We start from the raw sequence: 23412 nt of genomic DNA on the forward strand, positions 1-23412 counted from the left end.
GTTTGCAGCTGGGACTGGCAGAGATGCCCCTGCTGGCTTTTGTACACAAATTGGGGGAATTCCTGCAAAAAATATCCCACCTTGTCATACCTGTTCAGGGACCCCTCTGGGGATGTGGGGGGTGTCACTGATCTGAAGAAAAAACTCAAAAATGGCTGGTTTGGTGCTGTGAAATCACTCCAGAAAAGCTACAGCCACAGGGACACACACAGGGAAAGGTTTAATTAATTTTATTTGTACATAAAGGAGACATTTTGGGTTATAGATTAAAAAAAAAAAAGGCAGATAAGGAGTTTGAGATACTGAATGCTCTGGACTGAAAATGTGAAGAAAGGAAAGAAAATTGAGCAGATGGCAGATTTCCATGGAAAACAAAGGTCAGGGCTGTTCTCCCCTCCCTGCAAGGATGGGGGCACAAGGCAGCTCAAGAAACATTTTGTCAGGATGTGAACTGACTGAACAACAACCAGAGTGGTCCAGAATTTACTTCTGCTTGCAAAAAAACAACAACAACAACAAAAAAAGAGTAATTACCTATTCAGGGAGATCTGGGTGTGCTCCACCAAAACCAAGGGAGACCCAGTGGGTCCTGATGCAGCAGAACAAGGATGCTTGGAAAAGTGGGGCCTGAGCCTCTGTCAGCAGAGGGATTTAAGAAAAAACCCAGATTTTTGGTGATGCTGGACCCTGGGGGTGCTCCATGGTGGGGGAGACCCAGTTCCAGCACCTAAATCACAGCTTGGCTTTACAGGAGGAGTTTGGGAATATTAAAATTGAGCAGAGGCAAAGCAAGGAGCAAGCACTGCTCCTCCAAAAGGCATCTGCCAGCAAAGCCACTGCACGGAGCTCTTGGACAACATCACCACGCCCTGGGATGGGAATCTGCTGGGATCTCCCAGTGCTTGGAATGCCCTGCCCCACCCCACCACGATGCAGAGCCTGTCCATGGGCTGCACTTCCCCGTTAGCTCAAACTTAATTAGGGAAAAATAACAGCCATATGGTAATTCCAAACCCAGGCAAAACAATGTCTGCGTGTTTGGGTCTGGCACGCTCAAATATTTTCCTAGAGCATTAATTTTTAATTCTTACATCAGACCCGCACAAGCAAACATAAATAGGATTTTATGCTTTCCATAATCCATCCAGCTTGTGTTTGTTGTTACATACACTGAGTAATCGCTGCCTGCCACTACTTACAGAAGAGCTGATAATAAATATTAGGACACAAACTTACAAGTTAAATGAGATACAGTTAAGTAGTCGATTAAAAGGACACCCATAACCTCAGGTTACAAAGACTAAGTATTGCTGCTCTAACGTGCTTTCCTCAGTTTTTTCGGGTGCTCACCTGCCAAATCTACCCGGGAGGAGTGGAGAGGAGAGTCTGGAGTTGTTTGTGGCACAGATCAGGGCTGTGAGTGGAGGAATGAGGGGAATTAGGCCCGGGGAGCATGACTCGGTGTGCAGGGAGGCTGCTGCCCTGTGGCGCTGCCCAGGGAGGAGAGCTGGCTGCGGCTCACACCGGGAGGGACGGGCTGAGCTCGATGTGGGCTCGCAGCAGCGCGGCGATGTCCCCGCGGGCCAGTGACAGCGCCGAGTTCCCGCCCTGCAGGACACAGAGGTGTCAGAGCCAAGCCCCAAAGCTTCCCTCCCTCTGTTCTTCCCTGCCTTACAGTGAGTCACCATCCCAAACCCCGCTCTGGGCCCCAGCCACACCAAATCCAGCCCAGCTGTGCCTCTGCCCGGCCCCGGTGCCCTCCTGCACGTCTCAGATAAAATTATAGTTTAATTAGAAAATAGTTCCGTAATTCCAAACCCAGCCCTGTGGCCCGGCAGGAGGAATTTCCACCCGCTCCCATCCCACACATCCCCATGGAGAGGCTCCATTCTCAGGAGCTAACTGCTGCTCATTTCTTGGAGCTGAAGCTGTGCTGACTCCACGTGCCCGGGATTCCATCTGGGATGGTTCAGGGTTACACCAATGCTCCTGCCCAGCCTATGGCTGTCACAGCCACCCCATCCATGGCCCAGCAGCACCAAAACCAGGGGGTTGGCTTCCAGAAAATGGACTGAGACCAGCACCCCTTCCCTTCAAGGCCCAGCTGAGTGTGCCCAGCCCGGGGATGCTGTGGAGCCCCACCTTGTCTGTCAGCGTCACCAGGCAGCCGGGCTGCGCCAGCAGCAGCCGGACGATGTCGGCGTTGCCCTGGCGACAGGCCACCATCAGCGCCGTGCTGCCCTGCTCGTCCTGCAGGTTGACGTCGGCCTGGCAGGCCAGCAGGGCCCGCACCATGTCGTCCCGGTCGTGGCTGACCCCCAGCATCAGCGCGGTCTGGCCGCCCTAATAATAATAATAATAATAATAATAATAATAATAATAATAATAATAACAGAGGAAGAAGAAGAAGACGAAGAAGAACAGAGGAAGAAGAAGAAGACGAAGAAGACGAAGAAGACGAAGACGAAGAAGAAGAAGAAGTATTGTTATTATAACTATAATTATAATTATGCTATAAAATATGTTATATACAATATATATTATATATACCATATATATTATATATTATATATATGATATATATTATATATAACATATAATATATATGATATATATCATATGTTATATGTTAAATATTATATATGTGTTTATATTAATTATCTGATGTTTTCAATAATATAATAATATTATAATATAATAATAGTATAATGATCCTAGTAGTAGTAGTATTGTTATTATAACTATAATTATATGTTATACAATATGTTATATAATATATTATATATTTTTTATATTATATATTATATAACATATATATGCTATATGTTATATATTATATATGTTCTATGGTATATATTAATAATCTGATAATATTTTCAATAATACAATAATAGTATAATAAATAATTATTATTATTTTAATATAATTGTATATATAATAATATCTAATATTATAGTATTTATAATAGTATAATATTATATAAGTATAATAATTATTATTATAATACTTGTATAATGTCTAATTATAGTTATTAATCTAGAATTATTATTTTTATAATTGTTGTTATTTTTTATTATTATTATTATTATTATTATTATAGCACGTATAGAATAATTGAATCATTTAAATTGGCAAAGCTCTCTAAGACCACCAATTCCAACCATTAACCCAGCACTGCCAAGCCCACCACTAACCCACATCCCATAACCACAAATTACAACACTGTCTATTATTATTGCACCGTACATATATGATAATAAATCATATTAATATTGCATCCTATTGCATGTCATTATCACCTATTGCATGTTATTAAATTACCCTGGGGCTCCTCAGCGGGTGTTGTGAGAGGCACCTGCTCACTTGTGGAAGGTCCTTGCAAACTGCCCAGCTGCCCCCAAACGTGGGTTCCCCAAATCCTCCTGGGCAGTTTATTCAGCTCTGGACTAACTTTCACAGCAGTTTGGGAGCAGAGATGGGTGAAGGCACTCTCATCCCTGAACCAAAATGTGTGACTCTGATGGAGCCCACCAGCAAACCTGGGGCTCCCACGCCCTGGGGTTCACCCCTCGCTGCTCCTCCCTGGCAGCACTTCTGATTTTTACCTCAGAAACACTCGTTTGAAAAATTTCCAGCCTTTTTTTGGTTTCTCCATTTGCCCCAGCTGTCACACCCCTTCCCAGGGAGCTGCTGGGTGGCAACACTGCAACTCAGCTGAGGTTTCTTTGGGAACGTTTGGGAAGCAGCAGCTCCCACCCCACACCTGCTGCCGAGCCCCAGCCTGGCACTGCCACAGAAGATAAAGAACCCGAATTAGTGCCCCAGCTGGTTGCTGTCACACACCTGGGCAGCTCTCAGGTTGACATCCCCCTCCTTCAGCAGCCTCATCACCACCTCCATGTCCTGGCGGGTTTCGGGGGCCGCCAGCGGCGTCAGCATCACGGCCGTGTAGCCAGCACGGTTCTGCAGGTCCAGGCAGCACTTGCCTGCAGGGGGTGGATCCAGCCCGTGGTGGATCACCCAGAGGGAGCAGAAAGGAAAGAGGGAGTCATACAACGTGTGGCATCTTATATTTCCAGGAAAAGGAGTGATTCCATAATGATACAGGACGGGGATTTATCTGTTTTGAATATCCGGGCTCGCAGCATTAAACGGCCCCTGGTGCTACAGTTAATTACAACTGTTGAGGTCAACTCAATTAACTTTGAAGACCACAACAAATAGAAATTAAAGGGGGATAATTAATGCCTCAAGCACATGCTGGTTGGAGCTGTGGGCTGTTTGCTTTGGCTCCCGTGGCAAGGGAGCAGCAGAGAGACGCCCATCACCCAACGGGTTTGGAAAACATCCTGGCCCCGTTTCACTCATTTTTCACTTCAAAGAGCCCATTTCCAGCTCCTCCACGAGGAATGAGCCGTGTCTGAGGGTGAGGGCTCGGGTCCAGCCTGGCCCTGAGGAAGCAGCTGCCTCAAACCCTTCCCTCCCCGCGCCTCTGCGGCAACAATCGGGTTATAGATGTGTATGATAATCTGCCATTTCCCAAACATTTCATGGATTGTCCAGCCCATGAGAAAAGGCCAAAGTGCCTCTGTTCTCTCGGAGCACGAGCACATTTTTGCCCTGTACAAGCTCAGCTGAGATTTTTGTTCTTTCATTGCAACACAAGCTGAAAGTTCAATAGTTTAACATGGGAGTTTTTCTGCAGTGCTGGGGGTTTCTTACGCTCTCAGGGGTCTGATCCTCCTGCCCCAAGCCATGATGTGGCTTTGGCTGCTGCAAGAAGCTGGGGAGCCACCTGGACTGGGGCCATGAGGGACATCCCTTTGGATCCAGCAACCCTGAGCCATCCCAAAGCCAGGCTGCAAAGGCCCCAAATGTGTGAGGGCACTAATGATCCTTCATGTCCCTGAGGAGCCCCAGCTGGGACCCCCGGTTACATCCATGAGCCCAGAGCTGAGCTATGGGGGAGGATGCTGGTCTTGAGGTCAGCCAGGTCTCCTGGATGGACCGCAGCCCTATCCTGGTAGTTTGGATGGATCTTGGGGCCCGTTTTTCTCCTGGATGGACCTTGCCTCCACGGGTGTCTCCTGGATGGGGCCCTTGCAGGTAGGTGGCTGTTGGCCCTCAGCCCCACCTCTGTCCCACCTCCTTTAGCTCCTGGTAGGACCCTGCACCTCCTTCAGGGTTTGCCATGTCTGGGACTGTCCATGTCCCCCCATTCCCTGTGCAGCCACCCCTCATGGGACCACAACCCCATGGAAAGAGCCATTGCCACTCCAGCCCAGCAGAACCCCTGGCTGAACCGAGTGGCCGTTCCTACCCGTGTCCAGCAGGAGCTTTGCAACCTGGAAGTTGGAGTGGGACACGCTGTAGTGGAGAGCTGTGTTGCCATTCCTGTCAGGCAGGTTCACCACGGTCTCCAGGAGCTGGGGCTGGATGTCCCCCAGCGCCTCCAGGTACGCTGCCACCACCTCCGGCCTGGAAGCCTTGTGGCTGGACACCTGGAACCACTCCTGGGAGATGGAGCCGAGGACGTGCTGCTGCAAACACCAACGGGTCACTGTCACTGTCACTGTCCCTGCAGAGCAGTGGCTGCCCCAACTCCTGGCCCCACCCAGCCAGCACTCAGCTTGTGGCTTTGTGATTGCTGCTACAGCTTGAGGGGGAAAGGAATTTCCTGTGGTGGCTTGGATGAGTAACCAGACAAAGCCTTCATCTTCCTTTCCCCACCACCACCCCCCTTCCTTTCTTTTTGGCCGTGTAAAACTGACTCAGATGTCACCTCACCCCCTCTCCCCACAAAGCTGTCCAGAGCACAGCCTGCAATGTGCCACAGGGATAATCTCATCCATTAAAGTGAACAGAGAGCATGAACCGTGTCTGAAACGGGAGTGGGAAATATCTGTACCAGATGCTTGTTGCTTCTGCTCCTGATTTCTGGGAGGTGTTCACTGAGGAGCTGGCAGGCAGCAAGGAAATCTTCGGAGGGTTTGCATCTGAAGGGAAAAGACTTCTGTAAATCCACCATGGACTTGCAGGAGATACTGAACCAAGTAGGAGAACACAGAGAGATTAGGTTGGAATATGTCCAACACATTTAAGTGTTTAAATTATTGGACACAAGTTGTCCCATTGACTTGACACAGATTTTAGGTACAAACCTAAGCACTTAAGCAGAGGTTTAAGCCCAGAGCCACAGATTTATGTGGTCAATTTCATCTATTACAAAAATCCTTAAGGGGGGGGGAGGGAATCTTATTCCTGAACCTGCAAAGAACTTTACCAAAAAACTTTCCATGAGAGGGAAGAAATGAGCTAACTCACCAGACATGACTCAGTGTAGGGCTTGAATCAATCCCCATTAGATTCCGTAGTAACTCAGAAAATATTTAGCTCTTTAAAGCCTTTTCCCTTTCCTGCAGAGGTCACCAGAAGCCCCGACCCAGCCCTGCAGCACCGTGTCCTGTGACCACCGTGGCTTGGTCATCACTGTGTCCTGGTTACCTGTGAGCCTGGTGCTGAGAGCAGGGTGCTGCTCCTGCTGATGCCTCCTGCTCATCACCATCATCATCATCCTCATGCTTCTCCCCTGAGGAAGCCCCTCTGCTTTCCCTTCCAGCCTGCTCGGGCTCCGTGTCCCCGGCTCTGCCCTCGGCCTCGGTCTCGGTGTCGCCGTCCGACGCGCTGTCCTCACAGCTGGTGTCTTCTTCACTTGACGTTGTCTCGTAGCTATTTGAGGACACCAGAGGTTACTCCCTCCTTCCCCAGCCGCAGCCACGGGGCCTGACCAAGGCTCATTGCCCCCAATGGGCCTTGGGTGAAGCCCAGAGTGACAAGCAGCAAGTTAAAAGGTCTGAGCCACGGCCGAAGTCGGGGTTAGTCTTTGTTTGGCTCCTTAAGCAGCAGACGTGTGACAGAAGCAGTTAATGAGCAGCAGGCAAGGTTACTTCAGGGTTTGGAGGGATGTCCATCACACACAGCCCGGGCAGGGGCTGGGAGCTGCCTCCCTGCTGGCAGCTGCTGGCACGGTGGCAGGGTGACAGCAGCATGTGTCAAGGAGGGACTGGTGGCATCAGCAGCCTTGAGGAGCACGAGACAAAAGCTGTGTCTGCACAGCTTGTGGGCTGAAGTCTTTTGGGCTGAATCCACCATTCCAGCAGCCCTGATGGAGATCTCTCCTCTGGTTCTCTAAAAGCATTAATATTAATAATGTCTTCCACAAAACAGAAAACGTTCACTCTGATGGGGACCCCAGAACTTTCCTCAAAGTAACCACGACTCCTCCAGTCCCTACAAGTTGTACCCGTTTGGCAGAACCCAGCAGCTGGGAAGCCAGGGGAGCAGGATGTGAGCAGAAAGCAGCACCCAGGCTGGCACACACAGCTATCTGCCCAGCCCAGGGACAGTGACACGTGTCCTGCACTCTTCATGCCAGTCACACGTCCACCTCAGCAGGAAGTGCTGCCTCTGCCTAGCTCACAGGCCAAGGAGTGTTGGATAGTGGACACACCTGGAATGGGGAGCACAACCCAAAGTCTCCTTCACCCCAAGGTAATCCCTTATTTACCAAAAAACTCTCTTCCCAGCCCCTGAACCAAGTGCTGTTGGCTTTGCTGGAGCGTGGGGGCAGGTTAGTGGCAGCGTGCTGACCCAGGCAGTGCTGGCCTCCTCCAAAACCCACCAAGGTCAGTGGGAATCTTCCCAGGGAGTCTTCCCATGGAATATCCCCAGCTGGGTTTTGGATGAAGCCCCGGGAGAAGGGTGTGCAGAGAGTGTCAGTGCCCAGCGTGTGCCCTCTGCTCTGAGCACACCACAGCCCTTCCTCAAGAGGGTTACTCACGGGTTATCAGTGCTGGGTTAAAGAAGGGAGAAAAGAGGCTCTACTTCAACTGGCCTTTTAATCAGGAGGGGAAAAGAGGGGGAGAAAGAATGACTTCTCCAGCCATACAGAGGACATTCCACGTTAAAAGGCAGTTTTTGTCTTCTGAATGGATGCTTACCCACCATTTACCCCAACAAACTGGAGATTCTTTTTGGTCCCATTGCCTCCTGCATGGAAACCATAACCTTTCTTTTTCATGATGGATTTAAGACTTGTGGTTGGAGAGTTTTCTACCAAAATACAAAATAATAGATTAATTAAGCAGATGTGCCATAATTAGCAATAATTATTCCCAACCTCTAGCAACAAGCTACAAATCATAATTGTAAGCACCTTACTTCATCAGTCTTTTGATGTCTTGCAAAATTACAGATGCAGCTGGCCACAACCTGAACCTGCCCTGCCACCTTTAATAAGGTCTCAAACATCTCCAGGTGACTGGGAATATAAAGGAAGTGACTGGGAATTATGTATTTGTCCTATGAATATAAGTAGATTTTACTTTTGTAATACTGTTTTGGTTTTTGGGGTGTTTTTCCCCACTAGCAATGTATTGGAAAATTCCTATATAAATCTGCTATAACACTACATGGATGAGTTTTTCCATTGGAATTTGAATACTGTATATATATTAAGGAATAAGTAACTCATCTATTTGCAAGTCCCTTCCCTCCCTCCCCCAGAGAACAGGCATTGGATTCCCATCTTCATATAAGCTAAAATTATTTCAGATGAAGGTCTGTGAGTGGGGACAGGTCTTTTTCTAAGCCTGGTTGCTCAGTTAGTTTGAGTGGTTTGGGTTCTGGAGAACTCCAAACTGATTTACCCCAGATGAGCACCAGCCTCATATTCTTGCAAACTGAGATGTCCAATCCGAATAAAAAGAATGTTTATTTGATGGAACAGCCACCAGTGTGGCAGCTTTTGGAAGCTGATCCTGCATATAAATGAGCCACTGCTTTATGAGCTCCTACATCATTTTGTTTGCTTTTTCCCACGTCAGATCCATAACTTGTGCAGTGCAGACATTTGCCTTTCTCATCATGCTTTGTCGAGACTATTCCTGATCTGACTGACAACAACCGTTCCACCACATCCCCCTGCTCCACGCTGGAATAAATGGGAAAAGATTTGGCCTGGACACATCGAAGCCTATGCCAATATTATTTACCCAACTGTTGATAGTGCGTGTTGGAATTCTCCTTATCCACGGGCCCTTGTGAGGAGTAGGCAGAGAGCAGGGAGTTTAGGGAATTAACTAACTGGTTCTGGATGGAGCTGAGCTTGGAGGCCGGCTGCTTGATAGCGCTGGCCAGCTCGGGGTACCCGTGCTCCAAGCACAGCCACTGCTCCTGCAGGAGCTCCTGGATCTTTTTTACATATTGGCCGATGGGGTCAACAGCCGGCAGGTCCTCGTGGCCAGGGGCACCTTCCTCTTGCAGCCCTTCCCGAGGGTTATCTTCTCCAAAGCCCGCCTTGCTCTGGGCTGCGTTTGGCCCGGGGAAGTCCTGGTGGTTCTGGTTGTCGTCGCCGGGGTGCTCGTGGATCTGCAGCGGGGTGAAGCCCGGAGCAGGAGGCCCAGCCTCCATGCCGGCCTCACCAGAACGTCCCTGTGCTGGAGCACCTGCCGGCCCCGGCTCCCTGCACGCCTCCACGGCCTGCGCGCTGCTGTTCTCTTCCCGGTGGGAGCCGCAGCCGACGGATCTGGTGGAGAGCGGGATATTGACGTTGATGCCTTTGTCCTGGGCCTGCCTGGGCGCTGTCACCTGGGAGAGCTCGGTGTTCACCGCGGCGTCCAGGCGCTGCAAGGCCCCGCTGCCGCGCCGCCTCCGCAGCTCAGCCTCTCTGGACTTCTCCTGCCACAGCTGCTCTTCCAGCTGAGCTCTGGAGCTGGCCAGCAGCTTAATGCTTTTCTCCTTCTCCTGGATCTCATGATCCTGCTGCTCCAGCACTGCCCTGACCTGCTCGAGCTCCTCTTTCTTCCTGGCCAGCTGCTCCTCCAGGTCAGCGACCTGCTGCTTCAGCGCCGTGACCCCGCCGGGCTCTCCATGGTCAGGAGCCTGGGGAACACCGCTCTCTCGGACATTGCTCTGCTCACCTTCCTTCAGCACGTTCACACCCACCTCACTCACGCTTAGCCCCCTTTCCGCAGCGTTCCCGTTCTCCTCTGCCAGCCGCAGGGCCACGCCGGAGCCATCGGCGGCATCGCCCTCCTCAGCGCGGCTCTCCACCACCACCTGCAGCTGCTGGCTCTGCCAGGCGGGCTGCGGCGGGCCCAGCCCCGGCACGGCCCCGCGGGGCTCCATCTCCCGCGGCGGGCTGAGGCTGTCCGAGCCGGGAAGGGAGGCGCTTTCGGAGCCGTGCCCGTGCTGCGGAGGGCTGCGGAGCGGCGGGGGGCTCTGGCCGGGGGGCAGCGCCTCGGGCATGCTGGAGGCTCGCAGCAGCTGCGGCCTCGCCCTCAGCGCGCCCAGCTCCGCCTGCCGCCGCGTCTCCAACAGCAGCGCCTTCCTCCGGTAGCTCGGCTCCTCGGGGGCTGCCTCGGCCGGCAGCAGGGCCCGGGGCGGCTCTTCCCCCAGGGACGCCTTTCGCTGAGGGAAGGAGCAGGTGGAGGTCCAGCTCTTGCTGGGAGCGGCGCCGGAGCAGCCGCGGGAGCCGTTCTCGGGCAGGCTGAAGTTTCGGGGCAGGGTGCTGAATTTGGGCTGCTTGGCCCTGCGGTGGATGTGCACCCTCCTGATGGTGTGGCCTTTCTCGATGTCGTCCACGTACTTCAGGAAGTCCAGGTCCAGGTGGAAGCCGTAGGGTGTCTCCAGGGAGTAGGGGAGGCTGCGGGGCTGCTCCCTGTCCCCGTCGGGGTTGGGTGGCTGCCCATCTGCTGGAACACCCCCCAAAAAAAGAATAAATGATCGAATTTTAGAAAAAAAAATGTTTAGAGCAGGGGGGAGATGTTTTTTTCCTTTCATCTCAGTTTTGGGCAGGCAGGGGCTGCAGCTCATTATCGTGGTGAAGCTGTGCAGACACACAGTGACACGCACCAAGCTCTGATCTGGCGCATCAGGTAATTGTTGCACTGAGGAAGCCAAAAATTTCCTGAAATCATGGCTCTAATTGGCAATTAAGCAAACAGCAGGTTTTGCAGGCAGAGCTACGTGTCTGTGTAGGTACAGAGAGCTGCCTGGTGGATAATAAATCCAGCTCAATAACAGAGCGTGGGATCAGTCTGTGACAATGCCATTCTTCAAGGCTTTAGGTTTGGTTCGAACTTTTCAGTGATATAAGCAGTGCACACAAGGCAGGAAAATCATTGCCTCGCTTCACCTGCAACCACCAGGTCACAAATTATTCCTTGAAAATGACAGATGTGGGCAGAGGCTGCTGCTCAGAGCCGAAGCCATGCAGAGCACACATCCCAAGGTGACCGGCTCAGCTCCCAGCACAGCTCCTAATTGAGGCAAATCACCACTAAACGGGTGTCACTGTGTTTGCCCACCCAGCCAGCACAGGCAAACAGCTCTCCCCCAGAGCCTCCCACTTTAACACAGCCATCTCCAGCCTGCAAACATTCACAGCCCCCAGATTTCCACCTTGAGGGGTAACAGTTAAATTTCTGCACTTCCCTTTATGCACCAAGTCCCTGAAACCACAGAGGTTTGGGCTGCTCTGCACCTCTGAGCAAACGAGTTGCTGAGGTGCTGCCTGGGTGGGAAGCAGCATGTGGAAGTCAGAGGAAGGACAGAGGGAAGACACCACTAGGGTCATCCCAGGGCACAGGAGCACAGCTGCAGGGTGGGAGCAGGGATCTGTCACAGAGCATGGGAGGGCAAATATGTGCTGATCTAGAGCTGGGACCTGCTTTGCTGTGGTTTCTAAGAAATCAGCGTGATAATGAGCGATGCATTTTTCACCTCTTGGCCCCACATCTACAGAATAGGTTATTTACAGCATTTCTGTAAGGAAATTACTCCAGGGCTTGGTTGGGTTTTTTTCAAGGAATAAATGAAAAGAAAAAACATCCTGGAGGCTCCATACCTTCTGTCTTCTCCATGGTGGGGGTCTAACTGGGCTGTCACTTAAGCATCTTCTGACAAGGGCTGAGGAGTCGCTTCACCCTTGAAAAAAGAAATGGATACTTCTAATTTAATAAAATAACACACTTAGCCATGTGAAGTTCATCTCTCCTTAAAACCTTACAAGCCTTCAAAGGCCACCCCCCTCCCACTTCCCATCTTCTGCAGCCCAGTGGTGTCCAAGGGCTTTGAAGCTGCTAAAATCAATAGCTCCTTTTCCAGAGGCAACAACTTGTGCTTGACAGACACATCCCGGGGAGCTGGTCCTTGTAAAACATCCCCTGCATTACAGAGGGCTTGACTGCCAGCGAGGACAGACAGACATTTGGGATAACTTGGGATTAATGGCACAGGGACTCTCCACTGACTCCTGTGAGCTGAGATATCCAGCATGATAAAAGCTCCCTGACAAAAGGGATATAAACTACACACAGAAATGACTGGCTTGCCTTTTTTTTAAATCCATAACAAGCAAAGATTCAAAATTTATGTTGAATCTCGTTCAAATGACAGCCATTACTTCAGAGCACGTCCCTGCTGTTAAAAAGAACCTTCACCAAATTGCACTGAACCACAGACAAATTGCTTTTGGCTCGGGGAACAACTTCAGGTGGAGATCTACCACAGCCAACACTGAGATCTTCACATCATTTCTGGGCTGTGTTGCCAGAAATTGTAACACATTTCCAGCTCCTTCCCATCACGTGGGCATGGATGAGACCCTCCTGGAGCATGAGAAATTAAGGCTGGGAACGACCAAGAAAGGTCCTGGGTGAAACTTCTCACCTCTGGATCCTTTAGGAAGGCACAGGGAGGAGCAGGGAAGGGTGAAGGAGGTTGGACATCACAGTGGAGGCTCCCTGGCTCATGTGAGAAGGACAACAACGTTCCAAGTGAGAAAGTCTGGTTTTAATTTCTGCTACGGATGATGACGTGGGAGTTTCCTGAACAGTAGGTTGTTTGTTTATGATTCTCCTTACAGTATCTAGTTTGATTCCTGGCCAGAGGCTGCTTGGAAGTCCATCCCTGCTCCTCCAGTGCATCCCTGAGCTGTCCCTCAGGGCAGGACCAAGCAGAGCAAAGCCTGTGCTGAGCCAGCCCCAGCTCACACCCATCTCATGGACCAAAACACCAGAGTCTGAACTCATTTTCTGCGTGCAGAGCTTTGCCTCAGCGAGGGCTTTAGCGCCTGACCACAGGTCCAGAGCTCCCCAGGAAGGGGCTCCAGCTGACCTTTACCAAAGACCAGCTAAAAAATGGAGTCCAATCCTGCTGTATTGTTACCACAGGACATTGCCACATCCCTGGAAGTGTCCAAGGCCAGCTTGGACAGGGCTCTGAGCAGCCTGGGATGGTGGAAGGTGTCCCTGCCCATGGAATGAGATGATCTTCAAGGTCCCTTCCAACCCAAGCCATTCTATGATTCTGTGACAAATACTTTGGAAGATCAAAACCTTTTATAGAAACCATCACTTGTCAATCACGTGTGCATGTTTATGGTCAATGCAGAGCCTTGATGGGAAGTCAGGAAGGTCCCAGCCCAAGGAGAACATCCAAGCTCTCCAAAGCTCCAGCAGGGTCACGTTGATGCCCACCCAGCACCTTGTGAGCTCCTGGAAAGCTCCTCAAGTGCTCTCCAATCAACCACACTCTTTCTACAAAGGACAACTCCTTCTGTCTCCTCCTGCCAGTGAACAGCACGTGCCAAAACAAACACCAACCTCTTTCTCAAATGTTGTTTCTTTCCCTTAATTTTCCGACTGCAGCCAATTCCAGCCTGACCAGCTACACTCCACTCTTCTAGGTCATTTATTCAGAAAGTGGGGGGGAAAGCCAGTGAATAGGAAGGGTTTTAATATCTAGATAATTACATTTGGATCATTTATGAGCTGGCTGGGTCCCAACTCTGCAGCCCAAATTGATACTACGACTGCTCTCCTTTGACCAATCTACTTCAAAATCGGCTCGTAAAAGGATGCTGAATGTTCCCAACCAGCTTGCTGATGTTCTCCTGTCCCCTCCGGGGCAGCTCAGGCATGGAGAAGATGGCTTAGAGCCAAACCTGTGCCTCTTTGGACCCCACAGCTGCTCTCCCATGCCTGTCCCTAAGAAAAATGAGATTAAAATATGAAGTCATCTGTCAGAAGCAGCAGACCCCTACAGCCAGGGTCCATCATTTGAGGCAGGGTAACAGTTTTAGGTGCCTCTGCATCCTGCTAAAACCTGTTAGCCTGACCCTCTGCCAGGTTCTATACTTGCTGAGTTTTCTCTATTAAATAAAATTGAATAACATTTCTTTTTCTCCCCATGCATTGCTGATTCTTACCTTTGCTGAACAGGGAGGATTAATCTAGATTTGAATTAGAAAGTTTTTCTCAAGGCAGGAATAAATACATACAGAAATGGAAACGGAGAAGCCAAATATGTGAGAAGGCAACAGAGTGAAGTGGCTTTATTCCCAGGGGCAGCCCGTTTGCAGGGACAATGTACTGTCTTTTTAACCAGCCTGGACTCAAGCACTGGCTCTTTACACTCACATTTAACCCCTCTTTCACTCCATCCCACTTGCCAGGCAATGTGAGCAGCTCCCCCATCCACCCCAGCCAGCAGAAAGGAGAGCACCATGACACCCCCAAACATTTAAATAACAAATCAACTCAACCACGTACCACCAATACCCACAAAATCCATTCTCCCAGAGTGTCTTGCTAGTAATTTTAACTGGGAAACAGTTAACCCTGAGCCTATAAATAACAAGATAACCCACCAGCATTTAGCACAGTCTTGTTAGCTGTAACACAGCATGATCTGAGCTCTGCCTGTCTGCCCTCCTGCACTGCAGCAGCGGCTCCAGCACTTTGTGATGAAAGGAAAAACTGGTTAGCAAAGCGTTTTGTCAGGTTACCTGCTCACGCTGGCACCCACAAACCCCCCGGGCAGCAGCAGCAGCTCTTGCCTCCCTCCAAAGCATCTTCTCCCAGCGCAGGGCTCGGAGCAGCGACCGCGGCGTGGCTGGAGCCCAGCCTGCTCCAGCAGCCACCAACTTGGTCAGCTGAGCTGTGACCTTGCTCAGAAAGCAAATACAAGTTCAAACCAAGAAGCACAAAAGAGGGATTGATTTTCCAGCAGAGCAGCCCACGGCTCTCGGATGACCTTTGCGAGGACAGTTCAATCCCGGTGCACAAAACGAGTTACTTTTCCACGGAACAGTTCTTTTTTCCCAGAAAACACGGAGCACCAAGCGCTGCCCGGGCTGTCGAGGGGGGTGCTGCCTTATCAGGGCTGATAATTGAAGAGAGAGTCAATAATTAACGGCGGCGTTGCTGCTGTACCTGATGCTGCAGCTGCAGCCCTCCGCATGCTGCACCTCGGGCTGGAGCATTAGCAATTCCACCAGCGCTCTCCCGAGGAATTCTGCCGCCGCTCGGGAAGCTGCGGAAGGGCTCAGTGTCCCCAAATCCTCCGGCAGAGCCGCGTTCCCACGCGTGGAGCGGGCACAGCCCCTTGTCCCGTGCCCATCCACCCGCAGCCCGCCGGGAGATGCCGGACGGGATGGGCAGGGGGTGTCCCGGGATTCCCGGGGGGACAGTGGCACTCTCCGTATCAAACTCTCCAGCCCTCGGCTCTGGGGTTATCCATCCGGACTTCCAGCTGGCAGCTGGCACAGCAGACACTGGAACGGGCTGCCCGGAGAAGCTGTGCCTGCCCCTGGATCCCTGGAAGTGGCCAAAGCCAAGTTGGATGGGGCTTGGAGCACTCTGGGATAGTGGGAAGTGTCCCTGCCCATGGCAAGGGGTGGAACTGAACGAGCTTTAAGGTCCCTCCCAGCCCAAACCAGCTGGGATTCTGTGATTTCGGGCAGGGTGGCTCGGAGATGGGCAGAGTGCCTGTCCTGAGCTCCTGCATTGGCATTCCCCTCGGGCATCCTGGATTGCTGCCCCTCCAGGCTGGCAGCAGGGACAAATCCCTCACTCTCTGCACTGAACTTGCAGCAGCCTCACGCTTCCAAAGGCTGAGGGCTTCAGGGCTGCAAAACTCTTCCCGGGCTGGGAAAGAAAATCCTGGGAAGTGGAGGCGTCCCCGGGGAGCCGGGGGCTCTGCTGGGGGCTCTCACCAGGGACTCCCCTCGCAGAGCAGCGCCAGCACCTTTCCCATGGCCCAAGGAGCAGCACGACCCCAGCCTCACGCTGGGGAGGAAAACCACATCTTGTGTGAGAGCTGAGCTGCTGGCGCTGCTCCAGCTCCCTGCAACCCCCAAACGGGACTTTAACACATTAACTTTGAGGAAAAGCAGACAAGTTCTGCCTTCGCAGGAAGCAGAGAGAACCAGCAGCGTTTGTCCCTCTGCCAGCCCTCCCCGAGGCACGGATGGGTTAAATTTCCTACCCGAGGAATGAAAAATCATCCCAGTGCCGCCTTTCCCAAAGGCTGCCTTTCCCAAAGGCCCTTTCCCACGCGGCTCCGTCCCACACCACGCTCGGCTCGGCCGCCGTGGCTTTCTGCTTTCACAAGCAATTGCTGAGCCTGAGGTTCAAAACCAACTCCAGAGCACGCTGGCTCCTTTTCTGCTGAATTCCTCTGCTTTAGCTACGCTCGTGTGTCTCTTCTGAGCACACTCTGCCACTTGTGTTCTCCAGGCAAAGCAGCACAACAGGAAAAATACACGTATTTCTGTACATATATTTCTATACATGTATATATTTCTGATTTCAAAGTCGTTCTGAAAGAATTGTTCGGTTTTCCCACTGGACAAACCTAGCAGGAAGCTTTAACTTGGAGCATTTCCTCATTGCAATTACCCACATACGACCTACAGTTGTTCCCACATTTAATCCCTCTGGAACTGAAGAAGTCTGCGACCCCTCAAATAAGCTTTTAATCGGGAGCTACGGAGGGAAGGAGTCAAAACACACAAATTAATTAATTACGGGCTGGCGCTGGATGGATTTACACCCAGCCTCTGATAGCTTTGCCCAAGGGGGTTGTGCAGGGTGGGAGGTGGGGAAGGGGCTCACCAAGGTTGTCCCCAAAGCACGAGAACTGAGGTCACGGCCTGGAGCTGCTGCTGCTTCACATCAGGCACCGCAGCTGCCGGCGGGGTTTGCTCTGCTGCTGTGGGTGAGAGGAACCAGACGGCTCTGAGGCAGCTCCAGAGCCATCCCATCCACCCCTCTGCTGCCTCCCTGGGTGCTGGCAGGGCTGCTGCCCTCCCCTTCCCACAGGGAATCCCTGTGAGATGGCAGCTTTGGGCTTCAGCCCCGCTCCTCTCCACCACAAATCCATTCAGGTTGGAAGGGACAACTGAGATCATCCAGGGCCACCTCCCTGCTCCAGCAGGGTCACCCCACAGCATCCTACACAGGAATATGTCCAGACAGGTCTGGAATACCCGCAGTGAGGGAGACTCCACAGCCTCTCTGGACAATCTGCCCAGGGCTCAGTCACTGTCCATGCCTCACATCCAGGTGGAAATTCCCAGGCATCATTTTCGGCCCATTCCTCCTGTGCCATTGCTGGGCACCGCTGAGCAGAGCCTGGTCCATCCTTGTCCATCTGACACCTCCCTTTGGACACTTATACCCAGGGATGGGATCCCTTCTCAGTCATCTCTTCTTGAGACTGAGCAGGCCCAGCTCTCTGAGCCTCCAGGCCCTTCCTCATCTCCACAGCCTCCACCCCAGGAGCTCCATGTCCCTCTGTCCTGAGGAGCCCACAGCACTCCAGATGTGCCTCACAGGGCTGAGCAGAGAGGCAGCATCACCTCAGGGTGCCCCACAGACAGAGCTGGCCCTCGGCACCCAAAGGGTTACACCCAGACCTGCTCCATCCAGGCGGTCTGGATTGCACAACAACCCGGCTGCAAATGGACATACCAGGAATAAAAATGGCCTCTCGGGGAATATTTGTTGTAGGGATTTTTTAATTCTGTTTTCACTGCAAAGGAAGAAAAATAACCCACTTCCAGTCTGCTGGGGACATGCACACGGGTGGGATCTCTGCTGTGATCCTCTGCCCGCTGGCACAGCTGCAGGAAGGAGTTTCCCTCCAGGAGAAAGAAAAAGGGGTTTGAAAACTTTGTGGGATTAAATAAATACCTAGCTAAATAAAAGCAGTTTAAAGTCCTGGTTTGCACTGCAAGGAGTTGTCATGAGTTCCCAAAGTGAGAGCAAAGAGGGTTGCTGCTGGATGACACCAGCCACCTTCCCACGTGTGTCTGGCATCACAAAATCACCACTGCCACTGGTCCTGTGCCCCACAGCATCCCTTGGAACCACAGCCTGAGGGGGCAGAAGGCAGCTGAGCAGACCCAGAATTAAAGTGGGGAGACCAGAGAATGCCTGAGCCACTGCCACAAACCCAAGAGCACCCAGGAGGGAACGCTCCCAAGCTGGATCCATCCCAGCCTGCAGCCACACCACACGTGCTGAGGCAGAGCAGGACTGGATTTAGGATGCACAACCTGTTACTTATGGGAAGAGCCTTCATCCTGAGAGCGGGTTTCAGCACATGGCTGATGACAACAGGACCTTTCTGCACCCCAGGAGGAACCTCCCTCTGCTGCTCCCTGCCCGGGGCACCTCCAGAGCAGAGCTGGGAGCTGGAAGCAATTTGGGAGTGCTGGAGAGGGACGAGCTCTCTCTGCAACCCATCAGCTCGTGGCTGATGATGGAGAGGTCCAGGCTGGCCCTGCACAAAAAGCAGCAGAGGAGGAGCGGCTGGGGCTGGAGCTGGGGGCTGTGCACATGGAAAACATCCTGGAGGCGTGTGGGGCCTCCCCGGGGGTTGAACCGGAGCCTTCACAAGGAAGCTGAATAATGAACCCGGCACCAAACCATAAAGGAGGGGATCTCTTTCAGTGTGCAACCCTTGGTACTTAAACAGCCATTTCAGGCCCCTCTCCTTCCCAGTGTCTGTAATAAAGCTGTGTGGATTCTGATTTTATTAAAGCTGCTCATTGCTGTCTAATAAATGTTATGAGCTTCCTGCCAGCATTTCCATTAGAGACGGGTCAGACCTGGAGGTATCAGATATCCAAACTCTCTCCCTCTTTTCTGGCTTACCAGGAGGGGAAAACGATCACATTCACCCCCTCCTCTGATAACCTCTTTTCTGACTGACCTTCAGCTCATTCCAGCCACAGACTCACAAAAGCCTTGGTCGATTCTTGTGATTTTATCCCGTGCCTTGAAAACTGTGGCGTTTTCCCTAAAGTCTTCTCTCCCAAAGCCCTGAAACAAAAGTGCTCCACAGTCAGAAGGCAGACAAAAATCTGAGGTGCCTCATTTCTAATGTTTACTCTCTTTGCCTCAATCCCACAAGTTTTGAGGGAAAGCAATGATTCCCTGCTATGGCTTCTGGTCTCTTCCAAGCTGCTGGTTTCCCTGACCTTGGGACAAGTCAAGCTTTGCTGCCACTGATACTGAATAACTCCCACGTGGGCAAAGTGGGAAATTTTAGGTGCTTTTAGGAAAACCCTGTTGTCTGCATTTCTCTCCTCCTCCCTGGGCAAGCACCACAATCCCCCAGGGAGACACGGAGCCATCTCCCATCGATTTCTGACCCCAGCCAACGAGACTCACATTGATCACACTCCTGACAAGTTCAAAAACCTCTTCACACAGGAACATTTCTTTTTCAGGACACCTGAAACCACTCTCCTCATTGACTGGGGCTGCAGAGAGGGAGGATGTGCCACCTTCCTCCTCTGCTGGTGATTCCTGTGTGGATAACGGGAGCTGGGAGCCCTGGAGCAGCACTTCCCACCTCTCACCCACTTAGGAAATGGGGATTTTCCTCCAGGTTTTTGACCAAGCCTCAGCCCTACACCACATATTGCTGGTGCAGTTTCAGCTTTCTCACTTACACCACATTCAACCCTGATGGGCAGAGGAACTGGCTGCAAAGATGAATTGGGATATTCTCACTTTGAAGATGGAGACCTCCGTGTCTGGGTAGGTTTTTCACCATATTTCACATTTCTGACTCCTTCAAATTGTCCATTTGGGTGAACATTTGGTATTTTCTTAATAATGACACCACCTTCTTTTTCAAGTTCTGTTTAAACCCTGGGATGGGCAGGACTCGAGGCTTCCCAAAACAAGAATTCCCCTGAGGTTTAAAATAAAGAGGATTGAAGCTCCCTGCAGCCAGTTCCTCCCCACTGATCCCCCCTGGCATTGCCACTGTGAGGATTTCTGCCCCGAGCCATGGGCTCCTTCACACCCCTGGAGTTGGGCTCAGGGTTTTATTGACCAAAATCTGCATCCCACTGCTCTGGAGCCAGGCAGAGTCACAGAACCCCTGTCAAGTGGGGCACCAAATGAAAAATACAATAACTCTCCATATTGACCTTTTTCCCCTCATCAATGGGGCCACGCTCATGTGGCTGCTCCCAAAACTTCCTTAAAAAGACCCAAGATTTGATGAGTTAGGCTGCAACACACAGCGAAGAAAATGCGACTTTTAAAATATTTGGCAGCTGTAAAACCACCAAGGGAGGGACCTGAACTGGCACCGAGCTGGTGAATGAGCCTGTGTTCACCCAGCAGCCATGTCCAGGATCTCAGCACCGCTCCTGATTCAAGGAATGCTTTGAGAGCAAACCTCTCCCTCCCAAAAGGTTCCCATGCCAGAGGTTCTCTGATGGGAAGCAATGTCATATTCCTGCCTGATGGCAAAGAAATATGTGCGAGTGGGACAGACCCAGCTCTGCATGGGGGATGATACCTGGGAGGTAAAACCTGCCCCACAACAGGACTTTCTGGAGAGGAGCAGCATGTGACCATGGTTTTCCTACTCCCAGGAAACTGCACCAGGAGTCTGACACAGCCCACAGCAGCAACAGGCTCCCTGACACCTCATCTTCCAGCTCCAGGGCTGTTTTAATGAATCCATTCCCTGATCCCTCCTCAACCACAGATTCCCCAGCCAGGTCCCTGCTCATCAGGCTGTCATTTCAGCAGATATATTTATTTTTTTAATATTACAAGCAAAGCGACAAATAACCAATGATTAACGTGAGGTTACAGGTTTCCCCTCCTCCTTTGCCATCTCAGGTATCATTTAAGAGATCAGCTTTTCCCATTTAGCCCATCCAAAATCAAACACAAACCACCTGGAAGACTGCAAACCACATCCAAAGGCAAATGCTGATTTTTTTCACATTGCTGTTGTTGCTACCCTTACCCTACATGAGCAATGTTTTTGGGTGTTCACCAATTTCATTTGGGCAACACAGCTGAAATATTTCATATCTGGGGTGGACAAGGGAAGCCCTTCCTGGTGGTGTCACATCCCAGAGCTGTGAGGAGAATGAGATATCCCTGCAGAGCCCAGACCCACTTCTAGCCCTGCACGGTGAACATCACACCCGGAGCACCCGGGCCAGGCTAGGCAGGGTTTTATGGATCGGCTTTGAGGCTAAACACAGCTCTGGGGACTTCCACCGCAATGCCCAGGGCCTGGGACCTCTGGGGGTCCCAGCAGGGCTCGGAGCTTTCCTGCCCTCTCCCAGCTGCCCAGCCAGGCTCAGTGCCCCTATCCTGGAGCCAGGCGTGCTCTGGAAACGCTCCCGACCCGGGTGAGCCACGGATGATGCTCACGCCAGGGGCCAAGAGCCCCGAGCACCCCCGGAGCATCCCCGGAGCACCTCCTGAGCAGTCCCGGAGCAGTCCCAGAGCACCCCCGGAGCACCCCGCGAGCAGTCTCAGAGCATCCCTGGAGCACCCCGCGAGCAGTCTCAGAGCATCCCTGGAGCAAACCCAGGAGCACCCTCGGAGCACCCCAGGAGCACCCCCAGAGCACGCTTGGAGCTCCCCTCGAGCAGTCCCAGAGCACCCCTGGAGCAAACCCAGGAGCACCCCTGGAGCAGACCCAAAGAAAACCCCCTGAGCACCCTCCAAAGCGCTCCCACACACTCCCTGAGCACCCTGGAGCATCCCTGAGCACTTCCCAAACACCCCTCTGAACATCCTCCCGCGCACCCCCGGAGGCACTCCCAGCTCACCCCGAGCATCCCCCAGCGCTCCCCTCGATACGCCCGGGCACCGAGCCCGACCCACAGCACCCCGGGCACACAACCCGAACCAAAGCAGCCCGGTGCCCAGCCCCGGTGCGGAGCTCCCCGGGTGCCCAGCCCCGGTGCCCAGTCCCGGTGCGGAGCTGCCCCTGCCCAGCCCCGGCCGTACCTGCGGGCAGAGCCAGCGCGGCGCTCCGCTCTCCGCTCCGCGAGGAGCCGGGGCGGGCCCGGGGCGGGGCGGGACCCGGTGCCCTCCCCCGGGCAGCGGGGCCGGGGGCGGCCCGAAGGGGCTGCGGGCGGGACAGCGGCTGCGGGAGGCCGGAGCGCTGCTCTTTGGGATGGTTGTTTTAAAGTTTCCCTCGTGCCCGCGGTATTGAGCGCTTTATTTATACTTTTGTAGCTCATCCTGTTTGCACAGATGCGGATCCAGAGCGGTGGGAAGGAAGGGGAATCTGCGGGGATGGGCTCGGGATGCAGAAGTTGAAATGTTTTTGCACCAGCTGTTCTCTGGCTCGGCTCTTCAGCCCCGCCCGGTTCACTTCGGGCCCTTGTTCCTCAGTGCAATCACATGGAAAGTGCTAAGAAAAGGAAATTTGGGGTTTAGGCTTTGAGCTTCCCCACGTGCCCAATCCCATGTGCTCGTCCAGCTGCACCAAGTGAGGACAGGCAGAAATCAGTTTAGTGATGCCAAATGATTCCTTCAGCACTAGGTAAAGCTTTTGATTTTCCTTGTCTTTGAGACACGGGCAAATCCCAGCCCTGCTCCAGCTGTTCAGAGCGTGGGAGAGCAGCAGCTCCAGGGATGCTGGGGCAGCACATGGTCTCCATCTGGGCCAGGAACTTAGCATCCAGTGGGGATGGATGTGGCCCACTGGGATCCCCTTTCCCTCCAGTGGAACCCAAAGACCTTTAAACTCTGACTGGGAACGTCACAGGGGCAGATCTGAGGGCTGGGCTCTGGCTGCTGCTCAACCACCCAGCAATTCCAGAGTCCTCCTGGCAGTGCCCAGGCTCCTGGTAAACAGGGAGGAATAAAATATCCCATTATCCAGGTCAGGAGTGACCGGGGCTCTGCCCTCCTTTCCATGTGAGGGGCTCAGGTGCTGAGTGGGAGGAACACATTTCCTGAGGAGTCAAACAACAGATCAGAGAACTAAGGGGAAAGAAAGAGTGGGATCCTTCAGCCTTCCCAGGACAGCCCCTGCTCATGCTGCTCGGGGTAGTCTAGCAGAGGGATCACAGTACTGGGATTTTTTTTTTTTTTTTTTTTTTTTTTTTTTTTTTTTTTTTTTTGCTGGTGGATGTGGGGCGTGATTCTGACATTATTTTCTTCTCTTGATCCTGATCAACAACCCAACTTTGATGTGCAGCTGTGACCTCGGAGACACAGCACCTCTGCTGCTGCTCCTGCTGCACCTCATCCATTACCCATCCCTAGTGCTCATCCC

The 23412-nt window shown here is 52.3% G+C and overlaps 1 protein-coding gene across 12 annotated transcripts in view; it reads right to left on the reverse strand.

Moving 5' to 3' along the window:
- Positions 1–213: 213 nt before the first annotated feature.
- KANK4 (KN motif and ankyrin repeat domains 4) overlaps positions 214–23412 on the reverse strand; it is a 32114-nt gene continuing 8915 nt past the window's right edge. The window contains exons 1-10 of one of the 12 annotated variants that reach the window (XM_064429078.1): positions 22134–22199; positions 11909–11988; positions 9054–10751; positions 8001–8112; positions 6505–6729; positions 5909–6044; positions 5321–5540; positions 3844–3986; positions 2143–2343; positions 214–1608 (exon numbers count right to left, since the gene is read on the reverse strand). In XM_064429078.1, the coding sequence (XP_064285148.1) occupies positions 1519–1608; positions 2143–2343; positions 3844–3986; positions 5321–5540; positions 5909–6044; positions 6505–6729; positions 8001–8112; positions 9054–10751; positions 11909–11924 (2841 nt within the window). In that variant the 5' untranslated portion in view covers positions 11925–11988; positions 22134–22199 and the 3' untranslated portion in view covers positions 214–1518. Of the gene's footprint in view, positions 1609–2142; positions 2344–3843; positions 3987–5320; positions 5541–5908; positions 6045–6504; positions 6730–8000; positions 8113–9053; positions 10755–11908; positions 11989–14851; positions 15920–22133; positions 22200–23412 lie in introns of those variants that run through there. The other 11 variants (XM_064429072.1, XM_064429075.1, XM_064429080.1 and 8 more) reach the window with 11 other exon arrangements.

This window comes from Passer domesticus, chromosome 7 (assembly GCF_036417665.1).
Source record: "Passer domesticus isolate bPasDom1 chromosome 7, bPasDom1.hap1, whole genome shotgun sequence".
Lineage (NCBI taxonomy): Eukaryota > Metazoa > Chordata > Aves > Passeriformes > Passeridae > Passer > Passer domesticus.